The following is a 20,455-nucleotide window of genomic DNA, read 5'->3' on the forward strand; positions in this document are numbered from 1 at the left end:
AGAATGAAAGCATCACCAGAGCAGACCTGGACCATGTTTTAGATAAAGGTAATGCAATGTATAGAGAGACCAGGAAACAAGTCACTAATCACATCTATCTGACAACCGATGAGCTCACTGATGAAGTTCCTGCACGCAGCGCTACACACTATGCAGACATGACTCAGCTTGCTGCTTGTTGTCAGATGTGAAGTACGCTCTGCTGTTGATGAGACTCTTGTGTATCGCAGTGTTCAGAACCAAGTCGGGGAGATACAGTTTCTTTGACCCACACTCTAGAACAGCCAGAGGTTTGCCCCTACCAGGCGGTTCACGCACACCAGGTACTGCTGTCATAGTGACATTCTAACGTCTCAGTGACATGATTGAAAGGCTCAAGAAGTCCCACAGAATGATGAACACATAGTCCTCCTGTAACTATGAGTTAAAGCCTGTGGAGTTCTACAATGTGAACACAGGCAACCTGAACGATGGTCTCCCAAATACAGACTGCAGACCTACAGCTGTCCCTGTGGTTGAATCAAACTCACCTACAGCCACTGATCAGACCAGTTCACCTGAACTGACTCCTCACACTCCAGCTGTAAAACAACCAGAGGTCTTCAGCCATGACGCTAGCTAGCATTGCAATAGTAATAGCACGATCGAACTGCTGACAAGTGGCTAAAACAGCCAGAAAATATCGAGTGGGGGGACAATACAGTCAACGGTTGGGGGGGGCAAGGCACGGACGTTACGTCGGGGGGCGGGGCGACGATACGGTCGACGGCGTGGGGGGGCGTGACGCTAACATGGCTGTAGCTAGCAGTGCACTAGTAAAAGGACCCGACTGCTGATGTAACATAGTTAGAATGGATGGCTAAAACCCTTCTAAATTGGATGAAATACGCTATCTACTGGCACAAAGTTGTACAAAAACGGACCGTAAAAAGGAAGGATTGTGGGTAATCCTCAGAGAAATGGAGGATTAAAAGAAGGTAACGTGTTTTTTTAATGTCCGTGAAAAATGTTCACTTATTTCATTTATGGTGTAGCTAGCTTTATTATTTTAGATGTCCGTTGTCTTTGTTTAAAGTTGCCATGTTTTTATTAACTTAGTGATATGTTTATTGTCTGTAGTGTCCGTTTTTTTAGCTAGCTAACATCGATTTTATGTCGTCCTTCTAGGTCCACAATTTCCTTTTGTGTCCGTTGCATTTTACAGGTAAGCCTATGTTGTGTTAAGTTGACTAACCTGTATATATTTTTTGGTTATATGTTTAATTTTATTGCTTGTGTAGTCAAGTTCTGTCCTAAAACTATACGATCACTGTCTATGTATTTTGTGCAGAGAAATGGAGGATTAAAAGAAGGTCCACAATTTCCTTTTGTGTCCGTTGTATTTTACAGCGTATTTTACAGAGGTTAACAGCTCCAGCACAACAAATATAGGGAAAGCAGAAGACATCTTACAGGGGTTACATTGGTGCTGTGACTCGTCCATGACCTACGCCGGACCGGGCAGGTTTCTTCTCTCCAACTTCAACTTGGAGCTGAGGTTCTTTCTTTGTAGTTTCAAACTGTCAGTTGTGTTTAGCGAACAACAGTCATATTTCCTTGTGGTTGAGTGGGGGTTTTATCATCGAACATGAGTTTGTATGTTTGCGTGATGTCGGTGCATCTGACAAGACTCCTCTCAGTTTTGGCAGGGGGAGAGGGCTGCGCATCACACCGGTCCCCTTTTCACTAGCTGACCAACAGGTGGGGGATAGAACAGCTTTTGGTGAAGATTTGGTACACAGCCCTTTCAGACGTAGGGATGTAGGGACACCTGAGGGTCAGCCAATAGTTGAGTTCCCTCCACCACAGTGCGCTAGTACATCAGTTCCAGATCCCCCCCCCAGAAAGTGGGAGACTAGTTGACCAGATGAGCACCATTGTGCAACCTGCAGCTTCTGTAGATACAAGTCATGAAGAAGCGACCCAAACAAAGGACTGCAGCCACACACTGGATCTCTCCCAAGTGCAGCTGGTAACTCAGAGAGGAGTTAAGGACCCACCTGTATTCCGAGGGGAGAGTTTGGATACGCTGTCTGTCGATGAATGGGAAGATTCAATGAAATATTACATCAGAAAGAGTGGCATTCTGGTTGAGAATCAGGCTGAGGAAATTATCATTCACCTAAAAGGCAGAGCCAAGGACGTTGTGAGATTTGGGATAAGAAACGGTGAAATTGATGTCCGACGTAACCTACAGGCCATCTACGTGCTCCTTCGTAGACACTTCAGTACGAGCTATTGCTCCTGTGTGCCATTGGCTGACTTTTACTCCACCATGCCAAAACAACAGGAAGATCCATACGAGTATTGGCTTAGACTAAACCGAGCTGCTGATGTTACTGCAAGTTGTCTTGGAGAGCAGGGAAAAACATTTGACAACCCCAGCATTGAAGTCACACAGATGTTCATTAGACACTGCCCCAGTAAAGATCTAGCACTTACCTTTAGGTCCAAGACAACCGATAGATGGTCAGCCCGTGAAGTTCAGGAAGTGTTAGATGAATACCATCTAGAGAAAGGATTCAGGTCTTCCGCAGAGGGGTTGGAAGGATCGAAATAAATAGAGTTGAGGTTGGCACTAATGCAACTTCAATTCCAGACATCCCTGAACAGAAAGAAGCTAAGAGTCAGGAGAACTCTACACCAGAGAGGTTAATTGGAATGTTAGAAAAAGTGTTGCTCCAGGGCCCAGGTTATGCTCAGGCCAACAAAAAGCCACATTCCAACAACAGACTTCGAAAAGTTGAGGGGTTAAATGAGATAACATGTTCCATATGTAAAGACGCCTCTCACTCATTGCCGAGAGAACAGGCTGTGTTTCCTGTGTCACTTGCCTCGCCATCCAAGACGCAACTGCCCGGAGGGAGGACGTCATCTTGGGAATGGTCAGCAGGGAAACTAAATGATCTGTGTGCAGGGGAGGACCGCGCAGATCACGTGAGTGAGTCTCCCACCTTGGATTTGACAGACATTGACGATTACGAAACATTGTGTCACACCTACAGCAGCATAGTGCCATCTAAGAAAACATTGATTGTGCAACGCTTACAGAGACTCTCAAAGACTGACAGCCTGTTCTACACAGACGTGGCGACTGATGGTGGGCATTCTCTCAGAGCATTAATAGACAGTGGATCTATGGCCTGCACTATAAGTGAGACAGTTGCCACACAACTTTCACAGTCCATCTCTGACATTGTAAAGAAGTCAGCTGAGGACTTTGTCATTGTTTGCTGTGGGGGTCACCTTGTCACACCTTCTGCCATGTATGACCTCGCTGCATCAGTTTACGGCTACAAGTTGATAATTCCTGTTCTAGTTGTACCAGGCCAAACTGATGACATGATTCTAGGCATCAATGCCATCAAGTGGCTCATATCAAGAATGAAAGAAACAGTTTGTTTTCTAAATCCTCTTCTACTTTCAGATATTTCAGCTTCGCAAATCTTTCAGCTACAGACACCATTTATACTTTCAAATGTCGCTTGTTAACTATTTTATGAAAAAAACTGCTTGTTGATATCTATTGTACTTTTTTCATAATCATTGATTATGTTTCACTAGTTCTTCGCTCCGTTTCTGACTTTTACATGAGTGTGTATTGCGTCTGCTAGAGTGGGGACCTCGAGGGCTAGAGTGTGAGGCAGCGCCAGAATCTGGGTAAAAAAATATGGAACTTCTGTCCTTGCAGCCAAAGTATACACTCTAGAGGCTTAATTTCTTCAGATTAATGGGGACATGGTTGTGCTGATTGGATTAACGTGTTCATAGAATCCCAGAGTTCTTTAGTTTTGGCCTACGGAGACCAACAGTCACACAACCTCTGCTAAAGCCCCATAGGCTCCAATACAAATCTGCCGACATATTTCTCAAAAAATCCAGAAGGTACACGTTTTGTAAACTGGGACAGGAGCCGTATTTATTACCGGACAGACATAAAAAACGCATCCATGCGTTCGGTAGAGTCTTGGGTCTCGTACAAACGAGTACAATTTTTTAGATAGCTGTTATAGTTTTGCGCTGGTGGACACTTGTTTGAGGTGTGGATTCTGTGTACCTCGCTGTCCTGTCTCTGCCCTTTGCAGCAGCTCATTAATGAGCACAGGTGCGCCGTTGCCGTGGTTACTCGCACACACGCTGCAGGATCTCTGTCTGTGACTCACAGCTGCTCCTATGACCTCATTAGTGGAGTCACATGACGCAGCTATGCTTTCTGTCAACAGACCATGATGATAAAGACACTCGCCCCCCCTCCCCCCTCCACCCTGACCTCTTCTCACTGTTAATCACTCACTCGGTCAGTCTGTCTGTCTAATTCTTCTATCTCTTCCTCACCACCCTTATTTTTTAGATAGCTGTTGTAGTTTTGCGCTAGAGGACACTTGTTTGAGGTGTGGATTCTGTGTAACTCGCTGTTCTGTCTCTGCCCTTTGAGCAGGTGCTCCGTTACCTTGGATACCAGCACACACGCTGCAGTTTGTCAGTTGGTCAGTTTGTGTAACACAGCTGATCCATAATAGTTCATTAGTGGAGTCACATGACGCAGATATGCTTTCCCTTCTCTCTCTTCCTCCCTCCCTCTCTTTCACCTTTGCTCTCTCTAGTGTGCTCTCTCCTTCTACCTTCCCCAATGCCAACATTTTAAAATATAACCCCCATGGAGGGAATTTTACTGCAGTGTAGTATTACTAATACTACTACTAGTATTTCAACTGGTATTAATACTAAATGACTCTTACTACTCTTAATACTAATAGTAGTTGTACTAAAAATACTATTTCTACCAGTAGCAGTGACCCAGCAACTGATATTACTACTCTTACTACTATAAGAAAACATACTACCAGTATTTATACTGCTATTAATACCATAACTACTACTCATTCTACTACAATGACTAACAGTTTAGTACTACAGATGATACAATTAACACTGACACTAGTTTTCTACTGCTATTGATACTAAAACTACTACTTATTCTAATGCTAATATTATTACTGCCAAAATTACAATTACTACTAATATTACTAAGAAAAAAAAAATAATTTAAGACTCAACTCAGCTTTTGTCATATCTGAATTTTCAGCAATATTTAAATTTATAAATTTCTTTCCAATATTTTTTTAGTCCATTTCAGATTCTTCCATTTCTGTATTTCCACCAATTTCTTGTAATTTATTTAAGCTTTTCTCAACTGTGTATTTTCAGCAAATCTATTGAAGTTAATTTCAGCTTTTCTGATGTCTGTATTTTCATCAATATTTTGATATTCTTTCTTCTATAGTTGTTTCATTTCTTTATTTTCAGCAAATCTGTGGAAATTCCTTTCCGCTTCTCCTATTTCTGTATTTTCAGCAGGAAATGCATTTTCTAGTTCTATATTATTCTCCTTCCGTACAAAGTTTGGCACGCATCTCCTCCCGCACCGTTGGTCGGAATTGGCTTAAAATAGTCTCAAAGTGTCGGTACAGATCGGGAATTGTGTGCTATTATCAGAATAAGAGACTAGACTAAGAAAAGTCTCCATGATTTGAAATAAGTAAACACGTTGACCAGAGGAATCTGCAATTGAGGGGTGTTCTGTGCACTCTGACTCACTTTACACAAAGAATCATCACGAGTGAGATGCAGCTGATTTTAGGTATACTATTCCAATTCAAGTGACTCAGAGCCTTCTTGTTACAGAATCTGAAAATTAACTACAAACATAGAATTCGAAACTAACTTGTCCTGTGGTTTCTGCACTTTTAATTCCATAGTTTATTTCCCTAAATATATTTTTGTATTTTTTTACTTGTGTGTTGTTATATGTAATGTATTGTGTTATATTTCTAATAAATACAAATTAATAAAATAATGTGTTTGTTAATATGACATCTGTGACTAAGTATGTAACTTGTAAGTTTCCAGAGAGCAATTTATTCGTTGAAACGACGTTTAAAAGACGTCTTTGGCCGGACGAAAAGCGGTTGCAAATTGGTTTAAACGTTGAAAAGACGTTTACCTATAGACCCGTTTTCAACGTGATTTATAATATCGGTGGTAAACTTACAAATTCTAAACTCTAAAATATTGATATAGGACACAAGAAAGGACGAAAAATTACCCTATACAAAAATTACATGGAAATGTGATCTAAACATAGACCTCCTTTTAACGTATACGAATATACGTTCACTTCCGAACCATTTTGCAACGTCCTTTTAACGTCTGGCATAGACGTCTTTTCAACCAAAATATGCTCACTGGGCAGCAATATGATGCAGTCGGAATACCTGAAATTGAATGGCGACTCATTTCTAGGTGGGAGCATGCCGACTTCACAGAACGGCACCCCTTTAGCCAATAAACCGCCACCAAGTGCCCTCCGAGAGGCGGAATCACCAGCAAACACCTCCTCAATGAGGGCATTATTTTCATTCATATTCAGTGGTGTGGGCAGTTTTTTTTATGAACGCTGTAGTTTATGAATGTGGGTATGCAGGGTTTCGTAATCCTGAGAGAAACCAACAAACCTGCTCCGTCCAATGACGGGCCCCGCATGGGAGCTGACGTAATGTCGGACCAATCGCTACTCGGCCGGTCGCCCTTCGACCCGCCCTCCTTCATAGAGAAACTCGAATGAACGAGGAAGGCTCGAGATGATGATCGGCGCGGAAATGCGTCCAACCGGCGGGTTGGATCAGCCGAGGGACGTCCGTATCAGCCAGTGAGAATCCAAGGAAGGCGGAATGGAGGGAGAGGGAGAGGGGGAGTGGGGGGGTGTTGCGGGTGTGGTGGGCGGTGCACTTCAAATCAGGCTAGACAAGTGTGGGGGGAGTGTGAGAGTGTGATGCTACAACCTCCTTATAAAGGGACTCTCGCTCACGTTGCGGCTCGGAAATTAGAGCACACTGACTAAAAGTGCGATCTCCACGCACGCGCACACACACATCCACCGCACACGCCGAGCGCCGCAGCCATGAATTGGATGAACGCTGAGGAGACGCTCCGCAGGGCCGAGGCGCCTCTCTTCTGGGTCGGCGCGTTCACCGTGGCCTCGCTGGCGCTGTGGCTGCTCTACAGGCTGCTCTCGGGCTTCAGGATCTGGGTGCTGGGGAATGGACAGCTGCTCTCTCCGAAGCTGGGCAAGTGGGCAGGTGAGTTCTGGGTTCACGTCACCTTCCTTGCATCCTACATCGCGGTCACGAAGAGGGCAGCTCACCAAAAGTAGGCAGGTGGACTCGACGTCCATTTTATGTGGGGGGCTTTAGCTCAAACTCCACTGTCCCAAAAAAAGCTTAATTCTGTGCGTGTTTGTCTAATTCAAGGGGAGGTTGATGTTGCGTAACAAGCGCAAGTAAGCAGCTGATTGACTGGCAAGATAATTGTCCTTTATTAGCTCAATTGGTTATTGGCCCCTCCCTTCCCGACTGTGGGGCTCCAATCAGCGTTTTCAGCCAATTTGGAAGTGTTGTGGGGGCGTGTGTGTGAAGGGAGGAATACCCTACATTGGTGAGCCAGGAGCCAAATTGCGCAGCCTATGCGCACTTTTCAGAGGGCTCTCTCAGCCAGCGCACCACTCAAACCTATTCGCCCATCCGCATGATGTGAGACAAACCCACGTGTCCAGTTAAAACGTGACCCACATGAAGATCGTTGCCACGGCTTTGTCTTTCCAAAATCAATCAAATCAAATCAATTTGGGCTCTGGGCCGATTTTGGGCTATACAAAATAAAATGAATTGAATTGAATCAAGCGGTGTGTTGTCACGCTTCTGCTTGGGTCGTCGGTTTCCCCTAATTATAGTTGTTAAGATTAAAGCGTCTTTAATTAGATTTCCCTCTTTAATGAACTTGGTGGAAGCGAGTCTTTAAGTGTATTTAAGTCTGAGAGACTTTGAGAGAGTAGAGACTGGGCCCACAGGAATCGCCCTGCCATGGCTTGACCCACTTGTCCAGTCTCCTGTTTGGAGGAGACTTGCTGCGCAATTTTGCCAATCGCTCACTTTCGCATTGGGGTAGGTTAATCATCTCAACACCACTAAACCCGACGACCCGGGTGATTTGAATGCTTGACGTTGTCTCTTTTCCTTGTAAAATCTCTTGTTTATCTGCACCTTGACGTGCTTTCCCTCCAAATCGTCCTTTTTTGTAGTGTTGTAATGACTTGAGCGTTAAATTGCTGCCCATTGCACCATAAGAAGCGACGACACTCACAACGCAAAGGTAGCGTACATTGAGGAATGACTAATGTCCTTTTTTTATGGTCCTTGTGAAATAATGCGAAGGCATACTGGTGCACACCGATGAGTCATGCGCTTATTAACGCTTTGTCATCATTCATAGAAATGTGATACACCCCCAGTTTCTCATCAGTCATTTCTTTTGATGTTGTTTCAGAAAAGTTTCTTGACTAAGGTTCGTGAAAACTAAACGTTTAAAACGCCGTTCACATGAATTCCATCGTACCATCTTTCTTTGCACACATAAGCTTGACTGCCGCTCCCTGAAACCAGTTCTTTGCACCAGTCTGACATGCCAACGGCAGTAGCATGGCAGGAGGTGAACAGGTGGAAGAGGAGAGGTGTTTTCTAAGGATGAGGTGTCCTCGTCTCGCTGTACCAGATATGCAGGTCTGGCCCGCTCAGGCAGTGATTTACTTTTCAAGCCATTTCTGTCTCCACCTTTTCACTTGACGGCACCTGTTGCAACAAGTTATGTCACGTCACCTCATAGTCTGAATTTTACAAGTTGGGAGGAGTTTCAGTCTTTAACGTATTTTCTTTCACATTCCTCACAATCTCAGTCTTTTTGGCTGTGCAGTTGCACAATACTTTGTTTTAGTTGTCTACTGATTTTTAAAACGTATTTTTCTGTACCTCAAAAATACACTTTCGTATGAAATTCATGTGCTATTTAGTACATGAATGTCAATTTAACAAATATTGTGACTGCTGTATGTGAATTAACAAAGAAGCCACTAATGTTAGTATTTATTCATGTGATATGAGAGGATATTTACTTGTCATTACCTTCCCCCTTAGAAATATGTACTTCTTTGACAAACCAGCTTTTCTCAAAATAACGTCCCACTTCTGGCCTGCTGGGCTGATCCCTAAAACACGTGCCTTTCCATGTGCTTATGGATGTTGTTGCAACACAGGAGACAACTGGTATTTCCTGATCAGACAGGTTTGAGTGTGTCTGTGTACAGACACAGACTGATAGAATTCCCTGAATTGAAATTCGCCTAAGGTCACATTTGATTTGCATGGTAATATATTTATCTTAAATGTTTTCATTTAAAAAACATGTTTTTTTTCGTTTGGCGTTATTGTGTGTTATCACTGCTGAAGGGGTTTCTCTGGAGTTCCTATGCTGGTCTTCCCCTTAGGAGAGGAGACTCCTAGCGGCAGAGGTGAAGCACTGAGGCTTCCCCAGCTTTTCCAGCGCACCGTGCATCCATCCACCCACGGCCGCCCTCCACAGCCAATCAATGCGTGCAGCTCAGTTTCTTCTTTTAACCTTGAGTCAAATAATGGCCCTTCTTTAGATCATCACATGTTTTATTTCTTATTTATGTCCTGCATAGTCCGACGTTATTTTGTAATATATTCATCATATCATTTTTCTTCCAGCCTGCAGTGCTCATCTGGGCTTTCGATGTAGGGCTGAGGATACAGCAGCAGCCTGGTCGTCGTCGTGATTTGGGGGGCGGGGGCCTTGTTGGTATTCAGAGGCTGCGGCAGGCTGCTCCTAGACGAGTGCAGGCGCGCTGCTATTTTTACTCCTCCTGCTGCTTTTTTGAGACCCTCAGAATAGTGAGCAGGCAGGGGCTGCTCCACCAAGTAGGGAGGGAGACTGAAACGGCTGGGGGAGTCAATACCTCTGGACGTGACGTGCAGTACGGAGCACGGCAGAGCTGCGGTGGAATGCGCACCCGTCAGGCCGGATTTGGAGACGTGGTTGACGAGTTAGGCGCTGGGAGGAATGGAGGGGAAACTGGGAGTCTGGGAGGTGTGAGTCTCCTTTGTCGTCCAGCGTAGATTCACGGTCGAGGGGTTCCCCGTTGTTGGTGGCATCTCATTTCATTCTGCTGCATTTCAGGCGTGGCCGATAATCTGTTGGTCTGCAATATGTTTTGTTCGTGTAATTGACGGAAACTCTGCGACAAAAAGGAAGTGGCTCAAGGAACTGTGTCCTCATCTCACTGCACTTCCTACACAAACGATTAGACATCAGTCTTAAATTGTTTAAATCAGCAATTCCCAAAGTGTGGGCCGCGCCCCCCCGGTGGGCCGCGAAGGTACTGCAGGTGGGCCGCGAGAGGTCATTTACAATTAATAAATAAAGTTTTTTAATTTTCAATTTTTAAAAGTTTGAAATTAATATAAAAATATTTATGATGTGGCACATTAGTTATGTGAAACATTAGTTGATGAAGCACAAACAATTTAAACGGACAGATTAATAAAACAATAAGGCTCTAGCTCGAAACGGCTGCTCTTGTCCGCCTGTCGTTGTTCAACAAACGGGGCGCCCTCTTGTAGTATTAAAGTAAAGATACCGCATTTTCCGCACTCCAAGGCGCACTTAAAAGCCTTTAATTTTCTCAAAAAACGACGGTGCCTTATAATCCGGAGCCATATATATATGGATCAATTGGTTAATCGGTTGATCCATACTGGTTGTGCACGGCACTCAAGGCTGCCAAACATGACAACGCTCGTCTACGACGGCGAGATGCTGAGCGGCGCTCAAGCGCGTGAGATATGGAGCTTGTTTCAGGGCGCGTCGGAGAAACAAAGCTGTCGTTCTTGCCGAGCACATAATGAGATTAAAGAGCGAGAGACGGTGCCCTTTTCTCTACAGTAGCTGAACCATCTTAACGGGGAAATAAGTTATTCTAAAAGCAAAGATTTAAGGCGTGGATGGCGAGGGGGGCGGCGGGAGTGGACGCACCTCGTAGCATCGATCGGACCCTGAAAGCACCGTCTCCACCTTACTGTCAGAAAGAACCACAGTGAGCGAGTAGAAAACTCCTTCGATCGCAAGTTCACGTTTCGCAAAACGAGCAAATACCTTGCACAAGACGGACTTTTGCTCGCGGATGTTTGATTTTGGTTAAATTCTTAAGGTAATTTAATCTTTGTGTATTGATCAGAGTTTTGATTAAAGGTTTGGGTGGGCTGCGAAAGATTTTCAGATTTCAAATTGGGTCGCGTTTGGGAACCGCTGGTTTAAATGTTAGAATTGAGTGTAAAGGCCATTCTCCACACTGCTAGGCTGCCTCTCAACTATTTCAAAAGATGCAAACCTGCAGTGAGCAAGGTTTTCCACTGAAAAAGCAGCAAGCTTGGCTGATAGAAATGTTCTAGTTGTTTAGGGATGAGAAGGTGGAAGTTTTTCAAACCGTCAGGCCACATGTGTTTTTCGCTGCAAAACACATTCTTCTCCTTTATGTTAGGGTTGAAATGCCGTTGCTGTATGTGCATTTTAACACATTCTTGCGCACCTGGTGCAACTCACTGCCCGTGAAACTCTGTCATGCAAGAAGGTGACACCACAGCGGCCTTTGGGTTAATTTGCTGTGCCATTTGACAGGAATGTGGCTCTTCTTGTTTGTCCTTTTTTCTTTCTAGTTCAGCTGACTGTCTCTTCGGCCTCTGCGAGAGCTTCGTAGGCCGACTTAGAGAAGAATCAGTCGGTTCTCACTCGATGGAACATGTTTCAGAAAAGTTTGTCCTGCTGTCGAAATCTAGCGACCTTGTAACTTCGGTTGTGTTGACTTTTGAATCAAAAACAAATTGTTCCCTTAAAAACTCTATGAATTGTCATCAGAGAAAAATCAGTGTTTGGGGAGTTGGCATTTTATGAATATACAATTTACATCAGCGATGTGTTTAACGTTCTTCTGACCTGCATGTGTTGTGGAGAAACGCTGCAACTCGTCTCATCTTCCACCACTTATCTGGGGTCAGTTTGGAGATATGATCTCTCCACCTGGGCCTGAGTCTTCTCAAAGTTTTCTTCCTAGGAAAGGACCATGCTCTCAGCCACCCCCCCATGATCCTTGCAGACCAGAGTAAAGAACTGGTACGAACTATTCCATCAACTATCGGCCGAACCTCCCCCTTCAGGCACCTTGGAGGGACTTCTCCCTGCAATTCATGAAACATAAAAGCCTCCTTCACTTATAGGGAAAATTAGGAAAAAGCTGATTTTGTACTGAGGTGTGGTTGTTGCCCCATCCGTCCCCACCAACCACCCTCAGCCATTTTAGTTTGCAGCAAATGTAGCCTCTCCCTGCCACAGCCCATTGACGCTTTTCTGCCGAGGATTGTTTCATTCTTAACACGAAGGTCTAAAAATAACCAGATTCTGCTCCCTGTTTTCACTTTTGACTTTGTGCCAGTGTCACTTGTTCTTTTCTCTCCTCCTCCCCTCCGCCATCTCCGTTCTTTCTGCTTCACCTATTCATTTTCTTGCTTGGCTCCAGTTCTATTTTTAGCCCGGCCCTAGGATCCCTCCCTGCCCCACTTCACCCTCCTCTTCTGTGGCGCTCCATGTTCGTCATCACTCCCTCCTCTCTACGTCCCCTCTCTCATCTTGTCTCTTTCCTGCTGCCCAGCTCTTTGCCAGAGAATGTCCTCCACGTCCATTAATCTTTCATTAAGCCTGGCTGATCATATATTCATGATGCGCGACTGTTCGAGTATCCCTCCTCGCCACCACCACACCCCCTCCATTGTATTTGTTTGCCCCCCTCATTCCTTCCTCATTTCCATCCTCAGTCAAGGATCTTGGGTTGATGGGCAGTGAATGTTTAAAAATAGCCCTGCTTGCTTGACAGGGTAAGGCGTACGCCGAGGAACATCCGCTCCCGGTCTCTGCCCTCCCACACCATCACCATGAGGCCACTTTACCATCATTTCTGTTTCTGTGCTTATATGAATTCTTTCCCCTTGCTGTTCTCGTCGTCTCTGCGCCCCCCCCTCCCACCCCCCGCCCCCCCTCCTCCCCTCGTTCCACCTTTTTGTCTTAATTGTAGATTGGCTTGATTAAAAAAAAAAAATTTAACCTGCAGTCAGATAAACGACTCTTGAAGATCCCCTTCAGGAACTGTGAGCGTAGAGGTATCAGTGGGTGTTCAGGGCTTTGTGAATCTCGTACCGTCTTCGATCTTTGTTCTCCTTCAATCTACACCATTTTATCTCTGCCTCTGTACAATCTCAGTTCCCTCTGTAGACTTTGTTCCTGAATCTTTGATTGGGCTCCTATCTATATTATCTTGCATTGCATTTGCAAATCTGCTGCATAATGGACTCCCTGTTTTGTTTTTATAAATGTGTTACCCTCATCAAAATAAAACTTGGCTTTCTTTCTTGAATCGTAGCTGAATAGTGTTGCCGGGTGTGGCCGAGAATGGATTTGCTCCACACAAGTCTTGTGTGATCTCCATGTTGGGCCTCTGAGACCTCATTGTGACACCTGGAAGCTGTCAAACCTGATGTGAAGGCGTGTTGCAGCCTGTGAACAAAGAGGATCACATTTTTTTTGTTTTATATGTAGGGCTGTTATGAGATGTAAACAATAAGAGCCGACGGGGTTAAAGAATAACATCATTCATTCTCAAGAAAAATTAGCAATTCTTGACTTTTTGGGGACTTTTCTAATAATTACTCTCTTATTAATTTAACAGAAGCTTACTCGACCTCTGGCTGAATAGTGTGTTGTGAGGACAACCTTGCCTTATATCTCCTCTCTCTTTCTCCAGTTGTGACGGGAGCCACGGATGGAATCGGGAAATCCTATGCGGAGGAGGTGAGGCTCCAGGACCCGTATTTATTTAATTTCTGCCATGACACACACACACACACTGTATTTGCTCATAAGCCACTGGAGGGAAGAGCTCTTATGGGCCTATTAATGTAGAAAAGACTCCTCGCACACACACCAACAAGGTCCATACGTATAATGAGCTCACGTTGGAGGTGGGTGTGGCTGGCTGTATGATGGTCATGTAGGACCTTTGACTCGTACAGTCAGTGGAGCTAGCTGGTGGTCACACAGCCGAACGCCAACATTCTACCTGGTGTATTAAGGCAGACACCTGTTTTCACATGATGAACCCCCCTCTGTGACCTTAACTGTCAAATCAAATCCCTTTTTTGAGTGGGATGCACAGAAACATCTCGTGCTGATTTGAGCCTTTGTGAGTCTGAGGACTTGGAGGAAAAGAAAGCAGGCTAACTCTTCAGACTCTACAGTCTGCTTTATTGGCCCCGTATTTACATACATCTATACATTTACATTTACGTAGATTTACAAGGAATCTGACTTTTCCGTTGCTTTCAACCTACAGAAATAGACAAACCAACTTGTGCGTTCGTTGCTAACGGTTGTTTCTTTTGCAGCTGGCTCGTCGAGGGTTCGCCATGATGTTGATCAGTCGCTCCCAGGACAAACTGGATGACGTGGCCAGAACGCTTAGTAAGTGTGCACAAATGGAACATCACACAATGTTGATGTTGAGCGCACAGTGGATGTATTTTCACTGCTGCTACAAATGTGTGCAATCTTTCCATTTTTTTAAAAACCGAGTGTTTGTTTAACCGAATATCATTTGAGAGTAGTTTTTATTCTTGATCATTTTAGGAACCATCTGTTCCTCAGAGGTATTAGTTGGAAACAAGAACTCACGTTCCTCGTTCACGTCTACACATTTGGCAAATGAGCCAGTCTTCTGAAAGAACTTTTTTTAATTTGAACAGATACTTTTCAAAAAGTGCCGTCTCTGACCCTCCTTCCATCCGCCTCTGACGTCTCCCATGGAGCAATTTCCCCAGTCGTGCTCAGAGTCCACAGAGGGGACTGATGGGTAGTAACGAATGCCAAATTCTGGTACTCCTTACTCACAATTAGGCTGACAAAACTCACTCAGAACTCAAAACTCTCATTTGACGCAGCCCCAGATGAATCCTTCAATTTGGAAACCTTTTTTTTGCCACGATGTCTGAAGCTTTTAGAATTTTCTTTGGCATGGACTCAAAGGGGTCATGACAACCGAAGATCTCAGGGAGGCTCCCAACCCTTTTCATCCCCTTTTTCTTTTTTAAATTGTCATACCTGAGATTCCCCATTTCTTTTCTTTGAATATCCACTCAGACTACCAATCTTCCCCTGCTGCCTATTAGCAAAATGGGTCTTGGAACAATAAATTGTAATTGCAGCAGGTGCGTTAAACCCGCCGTGGAGGGAGGGTTGGAGGAGATGGAGAAGCTCGCTCGGCTGGTTTGCTGGTACACAGTGCCCTCTTCAGTTCTGCTAACTGGTTTTATGCTCCTTTCATTTGACTGGATCCAGGGTATTGAATCATGATTTTTCTGTTGTGGGTCGATGTTTCTGACATATGACAAGGAGTGAGTGGTTAGAAGGTGACATGAATAAGTTTGTTTTAGTTTTTCCTAACAATATGACTTTCATTCCTACAGCTGAGGTGCTTTGTTCGTTGCCCTGCCTAGATATCATTGTGGCCTTTTTTAAAGAGTAAATGGGACACCGGTTTCTCCCTTTTCCAGAGGAGCAGTTTAAAGTCAAGACCAGAACCATTGCAGTTGACTTTGGCAAGACGGACATCTACAACAAGATCGAGGCGGGCCTGGCTGGTCTAGAAATTGGAGTTCTTGGTAAGAGTTCCAGGACGGTTTGTCCAATTATCATTCAACCCTTTCCGGTGAGCAGGCACATGTTACTGTAAGAAACTTTATTGCAAACAATACTAGACAGACTCCATCACTTGACATATCATCGGGCTTGTATTTGATGCTTTGTGTTTTCAGTCAGGTGTGTGCTCCCTGTGGACTGCGGGGTGGTTGAGACGTGATGCTAGAACACAACAGATGAACACTCTTTTGTGGGTGGCATTTTTGCAGGTGTCCGTTCCTTCTCAGACTCTTAAAGACCACATCGCAGAAGAAAGTCAGAAAACATTAAATGTTTAAATGCTAAATGTTTGAAGTTGCATTATGACATCAGCTGCGGTGTACGGTGTACTTTCTAGTGGAACGCTGAAAGAACTCTTTGTCCTTTTTCTTTCATATAAATGATGCCAATTGTGCTCTACCGGTTGTAAGGTGTGGCTGTGTCTCATGTGGGGTGAAACACTGGCCTCTATTGTGTTGCCTTTTGCTGCCCCTTGGTGGTACGAACGGGAGCTGGTTGTGTTACTCCAGCACTTTTTTTTTGTGTGGACCCTGTAGAATAATGTTTTTCCTTTTGTTACAGTAAACAATGTTGGTGTGTCATACCCCTACCCTGAGTACTACCTCCAAATTCCTGATCTTGACGACGTGAGTGTTTCACTTATTTATTTGTTAATGGAAGTTCTCTGAAGCGAAATAGCTGCTCTCAGCTCTCAGATGAATTAAAATGCTGTCTCGTGCCTCACGTGGCCTTCATCCAGTCCTGTTTACAATCATCTGGTACCTTTTAATTGTAACACCATCTTGTACGTGGTTGCTTATGTATCCTGTGCTTTCCGCATTTCAGTTCATCACAAACATGATAAATGTCAACATCACCTCAGTGTGCCAGGTGAGTTTGTCTCTGCGCACCCTCGGGTGGGGGGGCAAAATATTCCCAAAGTACCTGCAGCCCAATGGGTCGCATGCAACGGTTTAATCTGACCTCTAGTTGCAGGGCCGTGTCCATCACTCCCACCCCGTATGTTCATTCTCCCTCTTATCCCCCCTCTTCTGCTGGTTCCTTCATGGTACCTGCAGTGTCTCAGTTGTTCTCAAAGCAACAGTGGACTACGCCGACGCTGTCTCTACTCGCCACCCACACTCTCTCTCCTCTGCCTTACTTTTTCTTTTTAGATTAGTCTTTCCCAGTCCACTCAAGTCTTGTTTGCGAGTTTCATTGTTTTTGTGTGACTTTGACGGTAACTGGGCTTGTGGTGTTGTTCCTTGTAGATGACCCGTCTGGTGCTGCCCAAAATGACTGCGAGGTGAGTTAAATAACGGGCTTCCATGTTTTGCAACATGACTGCAGTCAAACATCTGGGTTGAGATTGAGGTTGTGGCGGAGATGCCACACAAGCCATCTAAGAATTAAAAAGATATTTGGGAAACTGCTTCTGTAAAGGTCTTTTTTAAAATTGTATTATTCTGAAATGGGGATTAGAGATCCTTACCAAGCCCTTTTTATCACTGCATCTCTTTTCCTCTCCTTTGTTCGCAATGCTGACGGGCTTTCAATTCACACAAAGTGTTCCTCCCACCCGATTGGCTGCTCTGTTCCCATGTGACTCCTGCTGGCCAATAGCGCTGCAGGCACATTTGGTGCCGTGTGAGGCAGGAGCGTCGCTCCACTACATCACTGCAGCAACAGGCTGCCATGGCAACACACACACACACTAGCACACAGTTCTAGTGTGTGTGGAGCATCACTTTGTGTGTATTTGTAAGTGCTGAATGCGTACAGGCAAAAGGTTCCCGACAACATCAATTAAGTGTTTGGTTTTTTGTTTGTGGATTTGAAGAAAGGGAGAAAAAGTCTAGAAAATTACGATGATAGCACTGTTCTGGGATCAGCGCTTCACAACGTGAGGGAAGCCCTGTGGTGTAGATTGTGTTGTTATGGCAGCAGTGTTTGGAAAAAAATCCCCAAATGACTTATTTAGTCATTAAATCTACCTTGTCTGTTTCTCAGGTCCAAAGGTGTAATCCTGAACATCTCCTCCGCAAGCGGAATGTACCCCGTCCCTCTGCTTACGGCCTATTCCTCCACAAAGGTATATTCTACATTTCCACATTGTGTCACTTATCATAAAGCAAACATTCTCTCTGCTTAACTAAATTGTTTTATTCAGTCAGTATCTTTCTTGTTTAATGAGGCGTAGGCAGTGTTTTTTTTTTTTTTTGCATTATTCCGCGATTTTGGTGACACCAGACTAACATTTACCTTCTCTCATCCTTCTATGTGCAGGCCTTTGTGGATTTCTTCTCTCGTGGCCTCCACGAGGAGTACAGGCGTCAAGGCATCATCATTCAGGTGGGTTTGGGGTTTGTCCAATGGGATTTATTCAGGAGGGGTTCTTTTGGACAAGGATGTGTTCAAGATGTCAATAGCGGGTAGAGCGAGTGTGCTGGGAACCGCAAGCTTGGTGGTTCGAGTCCCGGCTGCTCCATGTCTCAAGTCGAAGTGTCCCTGAGCAAGACATCTAACCCCTAATTGCTCCCTGGGCAAAATGTAAAAGCCATGGGTTTAAAGTGTAATGTAAGTCGCTTTGGATAAAAGCGTCTGCTAAATGACCTGTAATGTAATGTAATTAGGACAGAATTAACATTATTTCCGAGAAACCTTTGCCTGATGGGATGTAGGATTTATCAATCTTATCCTTAATCAAGCCAAAAAGAATTTACTAAATCCTGAGCCAACGCCAAGAAAACACATGCATGAATGCGTTGTTTTTGTTTTGTTTTTTAAAACGTTTTTCCACACAAACCTTGTTTTGTTCCGTTTTTAGCCCCTTCAGTACAGTTCACTCTTTTCCCCCCTTGTGGTGAAAGTGTCTAACTGCAGTTTCACCTCAACAAACCCTCCAGTATGATTTCACACTGACCCCAGTCATCTGACAAGTATATGAGAAATATTATATGGATTGTTTTTATTTCAGTACATCAGATAGGGCCATTGATTGAAATGCAACTGTTTATTCTAAAAAAATCGAGTTCAACATGGGAGAGAGACCAAATGAATGAATGACCCAATTGAAGTGCTAATTTAGTCAAATCCCAAATTGAATGTTTTACATGTAAATATCCCTCCCTCCTTTCGTGAGTACCAGATCCTCCAGATAAAATTAAGAAATTACACACTGGATTTGTTTGTCTTCCTGCAGAGCGTGCTGCCCTTCTTCGTGGTCACTAAAATGACTCGTATCAAGAAGCCCACCCTGGACAAGCCCACACCGGAGCGCTACGTGGCTGCTGAGCTCGCCACTGTGGGGCTGCAGGGCCAGACCAACGGCTACTTCCCCCACGCTGTCATGGTGAGAGGAGGGGGAGAAAAAGACTGAAAACTATATATAAGAATTTGACAAAGCTTTTGCATCTTATTTCATTGTGTTGTTTCTTTCCTTGCAGGGTTGGCTGACCACCAAGCTGGTTCCGATGAAACTCGTCATCTTCTTCGGCGCCAGGATGAACCGCCTGCAGCGCACCGGTTACCTTCAGCGGAAGAAGCTGCGGGAGCAGAGGAACGGAGGCATGTTGAAGAATGACTAGAAAGACGTGCTCTTCAGACCCCGGTGCAGCATTTGAGGAAAGCGGAGGTTGTGTTGTGGTTTTTGTGGAGATCTCAGACATGCACCTTCAGTTTGCATGTGGAAGCACATTTATGACTGTAAAAAAGGTAAACTTTTTTATATATTTGTAAAATAATTTATTTTATATTTAGTACGAACACACACGCTAAACTCTTTAAAAGTTTTTTAAGGCTTCCAACCGAATTCAAGCTTCCAACCTAGTTCTGTTTACAAACCATCTTCTTTCTGTTTACTTTCATTACTGAACTGCCATTGTCTTGCAATGGTTTCTTTTTATTTTATATATATTATTGGGTGTTAACAAAATACTTTCTGGTGGGTTGTTGTTGTTGTTGCACAAATGTTTTGCTGCTTCTAAACCGAAGTGTTCTCATTAACTGGTATTCATAAAAAGTGCCTTTTTACTGAGAATGAATGCAGGAAAAGGTCAGACAAACAAGTGGTTGTCTGGTTCAGAATGTTTTCTGAAAGCTACAGTTTGTGGCTCTTTTTAATCTAAATGTAAGCCTTCAAAGACAGAAAAACCTCAACTGCTGTGCATTTAAAGTTATTTCTCCAGTGTTGTTTTTGAGAGGATTTCACACGGGTCGAGAATATTCCCTTCAGTTGGAGTTTAAAGTAAAATGCCTAATGCCTACAGACTGCTGCAAAAAACAGAGAACTGCTCTTCCTCTCACATGTTTATGCACAAATGAATATTCCATGCAACTTGGTCTGCCCTGTGCGTGACAAAGTGGTCGTGTGAATGCTTCTCAGTTTTTGTACAGTTTTTGTCTTTTTAAATAAAATCTGCTTGGAAATCAAAAGATGTTATGTAAAATTTCTATGTCTAAAATATAGCTGCCTAATTGTGTTTTCAACTGTTTGTTAATAAAAGTTCTGGCATACAGCATAGTGGTTGTTGTGTTCCTTCCTTAACTGATTTAATGACGGGTTTGGAGTTTTAGATGGTTATTTATCATACTTCAAGTCAGCAGCTCGATAAAGCTAATGAAATCTGAACTTCACGTGAAGTATTCCCTCTCGTAGTATGAGTAGGAATTGCAATGCTGGCGTAGTTAAGAAGTCCCGGCCAATCGGAGGATAACCATTGCAGTTCCC

At 44.0% G+C, this 20,455-nt stretch overlaps 1 protein-coding gene across 1 annotated transcript; it reads left to right on the forward strand.

The window, feature by feature from the left end:
- Nucleotides 1-6,793: 6,793 nt before the first annotated feature.
- Nucleotides 6,794-20,244, forward strand: LOC120812780 (very-long-chain 3-oxoacyl-CoA reductase-A-like). The gene is made up of 11 exons (XM_040168983.2): nt 6,794-7,178; nt 13,799-13,845; nt 14,439-14,514; nt 15,603-15,710; nt 16,309-16,373; nt 16,573-16,617; nt 16,998-17,032; nt 17,737-17,818; nt 18,013-18,078; nt 18,929-19,078; nt 19,173-20,244. Exons 1-11 carry the CDS (start codon nt 7,001-7,003, stop codon nt 19,311-19,313), a joined length of 993 nt encoding a protein of 330 aa, XP_040024917.2. The 5' UTR covers nt 6,794-7,000; the 3' UTR covers nt 19,314-20,244.
- The last annotated feature ends 211 nt before the right edge of the window (nt 20,245-20,455 follow it).

Source organism: Gasterosteus aculeatus, chromosome Y, assembly GCF_964276395.1.
Source record: "Gasterosteus aculeatus chromosome Y, fGasAcu3.hap1.1, whole genome shotgun sequence".
NCBI classification, from domain to species: Eukaryota; Metazoa; Chordata; class Actinopteri; order Perciformes; family Gasterosteidae; genus Gasterosteus; species Gasterosteus aculeatus.

Excerpts from the sequence above, each read along its gene's own strand:
- LOC120812780 (XM_040168983.2), top strand. The coding sequence starts at position 7,001 with ATGAATTGGATGAACGCTGAGGAGACGCTCCGCAGGGCCGAGGCGCCT. Across the intron at positions 7,179-13,798 it reads GAAGCTGGGCAAGTGGGCAG|TTGTGACGGGAGCCACGGAT; the intron begins GTGAGTTCTGGG and ends CTCTTTCTCCAG. Across the intron at positions 16,374-16,572 it reads AAATTCCTGATCTTGACGAC|TTCATCACAAACATGATAAA; the intron begins GTGAGTGTTTCA and ends TCCGCATTTCAG.